This window comes from Gavialis gangeticus, unplaced genomic scaffold (assembly GCF_001723915.1).
Source record: "Gavialis gangeticus isolate Ggan-Ray unplaced genomic scaffold, GavGan_comp1, whole genome shotgun sequence".
Taxonomy (NCBI): domain Eukaryota; kingdom Metazoa; phylum Chordata; order Crocodylia; family Gavialidae; genus Gavialis; species Gavialis gangeticus.
This window is the reverse complement of record NW_017728992.1, coordinates 129,137,302-129,146,441: the sequence shown is the minus strand read 5'-3', so window position 1 is coordinate 129,146,441 and position 9,140 is coordinate 129,137,302. Positions and strand designations below refer to the sequence as shown.

The window sequence follows — 9,140 nt, the reverse complement described above, 5'->3', positions numbered from 1 at the left end:
CAGAACAACTGACATCAGGGAGTCTCCAGTTAGTTAATCAATGTTCATATTTATTTTGGAATTAAAAACTTTATAGGGGCTTAAAGTATATTGTTCCTTAAGGGCAGGGTGTTTTGGTTTTTTTTTTTTTTTTCATGAACCACAGTTGTACTTTCAGAACCTAGGAGTCACATCCATGAGGAAACGCATAGTTTAAGAGAGTTAGATTTGAACCTCACATGAAACTCTCATGGTATGAAAAATTTACTGTGACATTTGGTTTGTTTTTTGTTATGAAAAATTAGTTTGCACAAGCCTTTCTGAAAACTGGAGTATTCTGGGAAGCAGCATGGTCCATTGGCTAGGTCATGGGACTGTCTCAGGAGACCTGGGTTCCATTCCTGACTCTTCCACAAACCGTGCGTGACCTTCATTAAAGCAATTTTGTGCCTGTTTTTGTAACTGTTTTCCTATTTGTAAAATTATGAAAATGAGTATTCGTTATCAAAAATTAAAAAGAAAAATACCAAGCAGAATAGTTTACTATTACAAGGTAACTCCACCTTCTCAGCTTGTCAGAAAATGCAGAACTGAACAACAAGCCAGTAATACTACTAACAAAGAACTTTTACACTTGCCTCAGTTGGTGTTTAGATCATGCTGGACAGAATATGTTTAAACCTTTTAAGAGGATTTTATATATATTATTTTCAGGAACTTTTAAATTTTACCGAAATATGTATTCAACTCCTGTATAATTCATCTATCATTCCCTATGTGAATTGTCTGTTTATTTTAGACTTAGTTACCCTAGGGCTTGTATATTACTGCAGTGGCATTACTTTATTGAAAATGAAATTAATGTTTGTGTCTGCATCCAAAGATGTACACACTTCATCTGATAAATCACCTGTATCTGGAATGAAGTGCATATTTTATTTTATTGTTCTGTGAAGACAATATTTCAGATGGTAGTTGCATGAAAACTGAGGAAACTAGGTAGTTGCATGCTATTTAAATAGCACCTATGATTCAAAAGTGCAACAAAGAATTGCATAATGACATACAAGATATCAGTATAGATGCCAGCCACTTGAGCACCTCAACCTGCAGGTTACAATGGACAATAAGCTGAATATAAGCCAACAATGTGCCCTTGTTGCAAAGAAGGTTAATGGCCTACTGGGCTACATTGGTAGGAGCACTGCCAGTGAATTAAAGGAAATGATTCTTCCCCTATATTCAACACTGGTGAGGCCACATCTGGAGTACTGTCTAGTTTTGGGGGGCCCACTACAGAAAGGATGTGGACAAATTAAAGGAGAGTCCAGCAGAGAATAATAAAAATGGTTAGGGGGGTAGAACACAGGACTTCTGAGGAAACTGAGCTTATTTAGTCCAGTGAAGAAAAGACTGAGAGGAGATTTAATAGCAGCCTTCAACTACCTGAAGGGTGGTTCCAAAGAGGATGGAGCTAGACTGTTCCCCATGGTGACAGATGACAGAACAAGGAGCTATGGTCTCAAGTTGCAACCAGGGAAGTTTAGGTTAGATATTAGGAAAAAACTTTCTCACTAAGAGTAGTCGTCTCAGGGTGAGATTTGATAACTGTCTTCAAATTATATAGAGAGGATGGAGATATTCTATTATCTGTGGCTGCAGGGGACAGGACTAGGAGCAATGGCCTCGTGTTGCAATAAAGGACAATTTAGGTTAGATATTAGAAAGAACTTTCTGTCTGTGGGTGGTCAAGTGTTGGAATAGGCTACCTAAAAAAACTGGAATCTCCATCCCTGGAAAATTTTTTAAGAGCTGGTTAGACCAATGGCAGCCAACCTTCTAGCCCTTTGGAGCTGGATGAGTAGCATGGGGTTGGCCCATGAGTCCGGTCCCACACATTACAATTCAGTCACATGCCAGCCCGATAGCATGCAGAGGTATATTATCCAACTCGTGGATCTCCACTTGGGTCTGGAAACTTAGCAGTATCAGGGCATCAGTAATTAACACTGCCACAGCTCCGCTGTCACCAAGTATCCAGACACTTGGGGAACCCCATTGACTGGATGATACAGATCTACAGGCCAGGGGTTGAGCACCCTTGAGTTAAACAGTCACTTGGCTGGGATGGCTTAGTCAAGAAGAATTATGCCTTAACAGGGGGCTGAACTGGATGACCTTGTGAGGGCCCTACTAACCCTATTTTCCTATGATCCTATTATTAGAGCTATTTCTGTTCATGTTCACTATAGTTAAGGTTGCAAGACATCTAATCTTGTTTTTACTTCTTCTAAGGCAAAATTTTCCAAAGTTGGTCTCCACCTGGAAGTAAAATTGTGCTTTTAATTTGAGAGTTTCAGAGCACTTCTAGTACTTTCCCTTTTGACTTCTCCTCATCTTTCTCATACATAAAGCATACATACTCCTTGCCCTAAGGGCCTTAATTTTTCAGTATGTAATGCATGAATAAACTGCTGCTCCCATGCAAAGCATGCCTGAACTCTAAGGTGCTCCATGTGGAAAACACAACTCACTCTCAAGCAATCATTTGCAGAATCAAAACCTTATTATGTTAAAATATTTTTGGAATATACACATCTAGTTCTGTGGTACAGACAGGGACAAGTCTAAGAAGCTAAAACACTGTTTTAGCATGTGAGGCTATGGCTTTTCTGCACATAGGTTTGTTTCAGAATAGCTATCCCAAATAAACCCCAAAAAAGGTTTATTTCACACTAAAGGTGAAAACTGATATTAAATTTCTGCCCCCAGATAAAGCCTTTTATCCTGGGATCTTACAGAAGTACAAGCCCATTGTCCCACTTTCTGAGCAATCATACGTAGAGAAGGCATTGCCCACTCTGTCTTTGTGCCGGTTTTGATGCAAATCAAAGTCTGACTGGTGCTTAGCTGTGATTGTCTGAGGCAAGATATTTACATACCTGTAAGCTAAACTATCAAACAGATTAGCTGTTTAACCTCAGCCAACACCAGGCCAAAACCAAGACCACCCCGACCTCAATCAGTAAGCTCCAGTACACCAATGATGATGTGCACTCATTCAGAAGCAGACCTTCAGGCAATCATTGATGTTTTAACAAGGTATGCATGAAAATGGGACTGATGGTTAACATCCAGGTTCTCCATCAACAAAGTCTTAATAAACAGTCTGTAGCTCCGGCGATTCAGATTTACAGTGAAGCTCTGGAGAATGTTGAGTATTTCCTGTACCTCAGAAGCCATCTCTCACAGAAGGCTGACATTGAAGAAATTCAACATCACCTTAAAAGATCTGATCTGAAACCAAGCTCATGGTTTATCAAGCAATCATGATCCACACCTCACTTGTATGGAGCTGAGACATGGACAGTGTACAGGAGACTCAAGTCACTGGAGAAGAACCATCAATGCTGCCTGTGGAAGATCTTTGGAATCCAATGGAAGACAGATGCACCAACGTTACCATCCTCTTGCAAGCAAACACCACAACCATTAAAGAGATAATCATCCGATACCAACTTTGCTGGGACAGCCACATCTGAATGTCTGACTCCAGACTCCTGAAGCAAGTTTTATTCTCTCAGCTCAGTCAAGGCATACACTCAAGAGGAGGGCAGAGAAAGTGCTTCAAGGACATCCTCAAGGCCAACTTGAGGGGGGGTGTAAAAAAAGCAACACTGACATCAACTTGTGAGAGACTATTGCTCAGAACTGCCCCAAATGGAGGAAGAGCCTGCTGCAAGGATCTCAGTCTTTTTAAACTTTGCTACAAGAATAACAACAACAGGAGATGGAATAGCGGGAGCAGCAGAAACAGCATATCATAGTCCAAAGCAAGAATCCAGAGGCAGCACAGCACCCAGCACAGAAAAACATGCCCAAATTGCAACAGAGTCTGTTGATCCTGGATCAGCCTCCTTGGCAACCTTCAGAGCCATAGATAAAGCAATCCTGGAAACAATCATCTCAACTCTGAGGGATTGCCAGTGACGACTTCACAAGAACCTTTTAAAACTAGACAATAGGATTTCTTTCACGACAAAGCCCATGTCTGTTTTTACCCTAAAATATATAGAAACATTTAAAAAGTTGTAATTGGGTATTAGTGAAAAAATTAACTTGGCGCACATTTGTTTTATTAACTTGATTTTAAAATGAAACTCTGAGGCTGATTCTGTCTTTCAGAGACATCTTGCTGGCCAGGAGAAGCAGAAGTGTGGTCAAGAAAGATTTTACATGTATTTTAAAGATCATTTTTCAAAAACATTAACCATATTTCTCCATTTAACTTTACTCACAATTTACAGACTTTGCTTTGCTTCCATTTCAGTTGGTGTGTTTGCTAATAAACTATCTAAGAAAATACTTAGTATGTTAGCTATGTGATGTGTTTAGTAGGGGTTGTATTAGAACTTGTTTGTTCCACTCAGAAATAAAACTGTGCAAAATATATCTTCATGCTGCAAGAGGGATATATTTCTTACAAGAGGTCCTTCAAGGGATTCAATGTACTTGGAAAATGAATGTTGGTTAAAGAGTTCCAGGCTTGATCTTGTAAGAAATATGGCCCTCTTTTAAAATACTATTTCTAAATGTTTTCTTCAAGATCAGTACTGTACTTAGCCAAATTTCTGCCATACTGAACAGTACACAGATGATTGTTTAATGCCCTGTGCCACTACACTGGAATCGTATTTCAAATCTTAATGAATAAATATTTTCTCTTAAGTCTCTTGTTGCTTTTGTATATTAACACAAATTGGTAACAGACAGCTTTAGACACCTGCAGTCATGAGGGGGAAAGTAAAGTTCAAAATGAATTTTCATAATTTTTTTTGTAAAGAAAAGATGCAATTGAAGCCCACTGTTTCGACTCCACACTAAACTACAGAAAATAAGGTTATTTTGTGGTAGTTCCTGTCATCTGACAGGGAGATGGGAAGGGATTTCAGATTCAGTAGATAGCAATTCACATTCATTGCTGTCAGACAGTTTAAAAGAGAAATTAAGTCCTACTCCCACTGAAAGTTACAAGTTTTGTCATTTATTTAAATGGAGAAAAGATTTGGATGGCCCTTAAAAAATTAAAGATAACTTGTCAGAACTTTTAAAACTTTAAATCAAAGAGAAAGTTTACAGTTGGAAAATCCTGCACCCAAAGAAAGAAAGAGAGTTTTTTTTCTTTAATAGGACACGTTCAGTGACATGTTTTAGGTCTCATTCCAGCAAAAACACAAAACTGTAGTCCTTTTTATTTCAGTGGGGCTAGTTACATGATTGAAGTGCTTAGCTGACCATTTCTGTGAAGAAACTGAGAGTGTTTGACTCCCAGTGAATAGTCCGGTAAAGAAAGTGACATTCAAGAAAAACACCTTTCTGGACAAACACTATCCCTGGAGCTGAATGTACTAAGATTTCACTTGAACAAGGCATTTCCCAGAGAGCATAACTAATGCTGAAGATTTGACGTTAAGCTGGCCATGGGCATAATGTAACTCGAGTGAGCCCTAGGCAAACAAACTTGTGGGTCCTAGCTGAAGATGAAATTTCTATATTACTTTTCTTAATAACTGTAATATGTAAAGTAAGCACAACTGAGCCCCTTCTTCACTTATGGCTCTAGGCACGTGCTTAGTTTACTTATGTTTTAATCTGGCCCCACTCACCTTATCTGGGGGCCTTTTGCACACAAAGTACTAAGTTTCCTCCCATCCCATTTTACATATGGAGAAAACAGCATGAAATCTTTACAGAAGAAATAAATGAGTGACCTGGGCACCTATTCTGTCAGTCCAAATTGAGACAACATTTAACCCAAATCATGGCCTGGAACAGAAAGGGTTCACTGAAGACTACACCATCCTCAAACCGCGTGAAGACACAGTTTGAATGTTCCAACCAGTTGTGTTATGAACCTGTATTCTTTGTGCTGAAGGGGACTTGGTCTTCCCCTCCCCCGAAGCCGTGTCCTGCCGAAGGGCTCCGAAGCCCCCGCTCCTGCTACGGTCCTGGGTACTGCGCCCCTCTCAAGCCTGCTCCTGTGCCTTTCCGAAGCCGCGTCTGGAAAGTGATGGCCACGCACCAGCCGCTGCCTGCACGTGACTGCTGTGAGGTCTGTAACTGCAACCCGGACCGGGTCTCGCCAACTCCGGACTGGAAGCAAAGCGCGCCCGTGGCGCTCCCCTGCGACCGGGAAACCCCGCGCGGGCTCCAGCACAGGCCGAGGCGCTTCCGGGCAGACGCCGGGTCTCACTTCGCGGCTTCCAGCTGAAGCAACAGGCCGCGCAGCCACCAAGGCTGCCAGCTGCGCATGCGCAGGAGCCTCGTTTGTCCGCCCGTCCCCTAGCAGCCTTTGCGCGCAGCGTTCTGTTGCCCTGGCAACCGGCCTGGCCCAGCAGTGGCGCTCCCGCCGTGTCAGTGGCTCTCGCAGGTGCCCCGGAGCCAGCACAGGGAGGGGAGGGAGGTGAGGCGAGGTAAGGGCGGAGCGGGGCGGGGCGGGGCGGCCTGGGGGATCGTTCCTCTGAGGAAATGCCGCCTTCTCCCGTCACAACAGGCTATAACGTCATGGCCGTGACGTCATCGGCGCGGGGAGAAGCTTGGGTGAGGGTTCTGTCTCCAGACGCAGGACGGGGCAGGATACAGCTGGCAGCTGCTGTGAGCGGAGAGGAGGAGTGTGCTCGGGGCGTCTTTCGGTCCTGTGTGCAGGGGCAGGAGAGAGGTGCAGCCTTGCCTTGGGCGCCCGAGGAGGCTTCCTTCAGGTCCCTGGTTTCTTGTGACTTGTCCCAAGGAATTAGATGCTGCGTCTCCAGTGACCTTCCTGCTTTGGGGTGGGGGGGTCATAGTTTTTCCTGGTGGCCCTGCACCTGTGGCTTCCCTGGGCATAGAAAGTGACTTGCAAGAAAAGCACCTTTCTGGACAAACGCTTTATCCCTGGGGATGAACGTGCTAAGATTTAACTTCAAGGCCTTTTCCAGGGAGCATGACTGTAATGCTGATAATTTGATACAAGAGCAGAGGGGGTGTTGTGGGGAGTACAGAGCTGATGACATCTAGAGCAGGGGACTCAGCCCCAGGCCTGAAGGCCAGGTGTGGCCTCTGGGGCTTTCCCTGGCTTGGGAAATCTGGTGGTGGGGGATCAGTAGGCACCTCTTCTTTGCTACTACATTTCTAGACGTGTGGGCAGCCCTGGGCCCTGAACACTGGATCAAGAGCCTGATTCTGGTGTGCTGGGCCAGGTGGGGGTGACACCAGACCTCAGGGCTAATTGGGGGGGGGGACAGAAAGGGAAGACTGCTGGGTCCCCAGGGCTCAATCCAGCTCATGGACTGCCCCCATACAACTCATCTGGTCTGCAAGGCCAAAAGGTTTAGTATCACTGATTTTGAGGGATCTATCCCCTATCCCTGGCATCCATTTTTATTGCTTAAGAGAGGCCAGAGAAAACATCTTCAGCTGTCCTGTTCAACAGCTGTAATAGATCTACCATCCATGAATTCACCTAGTCCCTTTTCTTTTAACCTGGCTATGCTATCTGGCTGTACTACCTGTGGTGGCAAAACATTTCTCAAATTCACTATGGGTTGCATAAACAAGTACTTTCTCTTGTTAGTTTTAAACCTATCTCCTCATTTCAGCAGGTGCCCCCTAGTTCTAATATGCTGGGACTTGGTGAACAACAGTTGTTCCCTATTCATTTGGTTCACACCCTTCATGATTTTGTAAACCTTTATCATATCTCCCCTCAGCCCTCTTAGACTTCCTGACTATACAGTTGGTTCAATATTTTGGGTTAAATTTAATCCAAATTAAATTGCCTCCTTCAATATCTCTAAAAGGTACCACAAAAACCATCCTTGTCTCCCTTGTCCTCCATTTTGGACTTATTTTTATTTTTGCAGTGATAGAGATAACTATTCTATATGGGAATCTTTCCCCCTCTCCCCCCCAAAAGTAGCAGGTTATAAGAGTCTCAAGCATATTAAAACAACAAAGAAAATGTGATGTGCCATTTATTTTCTGGAAAATGTTTTAAATAATGTCAGAATCTAAAAGGGGGGTGTGATTTATAAATGCAAAAGCTTCTGTTTATTCATAACTGTCTTGGCATAAACAAAAAAGAAAAGGAATTGCAAGGGGAAGTTGACTCAGATCTTGGTAATTGTTTTTAACTTTTCCAGAGCTTCTGTGTGCAGACAATGAAAACTTGTTTATTTTGAAGGAGTTTTATAAAAGTCACTTTACAAGAACATTTTAAATTCTTAATGATACCAAAGCAGCTGCCTGTGAAAATTTGGTTTGTTACAGAATTATGGTTCGACTCACAGTGGACTTAATTGCTAAAAGCATCAATCACAAGAACCACAAAGAAGAGTCTTTCTCCCAGTACCTGAGGAAAGCAACTCACCTGAATGTATCCAATAAAAATATAGATGCAATTGTAAGAACTTTTCATATGAATCATGAAAATACAGCTTTTAGTATTTTAAAACTGTTCTTACCCTGTTTTTAGCATGTTTTGTTGTTATTATGAAGTGTTCACTGAGAACGGGGAGGGAAAAATTGACCTGTATCTTAAACCTGTTTAGAAAACACATACTGCATACACTGCTGAACCTCTTTAAAATATTGAAACTGTGGGAGAGCCAACTTGTATTTGGCATCCTGTAAAATAGACTTTTAATTTACAGATATGTGGAATATACAAAATAAGATTATAGCAAAGGCTTGTACTTGTAATTCTTCCATATATTTACATACCTTGAATTTCATAATTCCCTTTCATCAACAAGAGGGCTTCGACATTGACATGATCCATGAGTTTTGCTTTTATTTTTAAATACAGAAAGTCAGTGGGAGTTTAGAAGTATGGAAATATAACCTATACCATTATCTGGAACAATGGAAAGATGTGTTGATGTGCCAATTAATGTTGCTGTTAATAATAAAAGATAAAACTGTATACATTCAATTATTTTATTTATTATTTATTTTCCTCTTTTGGCTTGATATTTGCCCTCACTCTCACAGCAATCCTGGGGCAGAGTATTATCCTTGTCAGGCTCTCAGCTATGGAACTACTTCTACATTTAAAGTGACATATATATTCAAGTGAGCCTTCTGTATGTCATGGAAATTGTTCCAGTAACTATCATAGCAAAATC

At 41.9% G+C, this 9,140-nt stretch overlaps 1 protein-coding gene across 2 annotated transcripts in view; it reads left to right on the top strand.

The window, feature by feature from the left end:
- Positions 1–6,650: 6,650 nt before the first annotated feature.
- Positions 6,651–9,140, top strand: part of PPP1R42 (protein phosphatase 1 regulatory subunit 42) — a 92,739-nt gene continuing 90,249 nt past the window's right edge. The window contains exons 1-2 of one of the 2 annotated variants that reach the window (XM_019527757.1): positions 6,651–6,737; positions 8,284–8,416. In XM_019527757.1, the coding sequence (XP_019383302.1) occupies positions 8,288–8,416 (129 nt within the window). In that variant the 5' untranslated portion in view covers positions 6,651–6,737; positions 8,284–8,287. Of the gene's footprint in view, positions 6,738–7,926; positions 8,417–9,140 lie in introns of those variants that run through there. The other variant, XM_019527758.1, reaches the window with a different exon arrangement.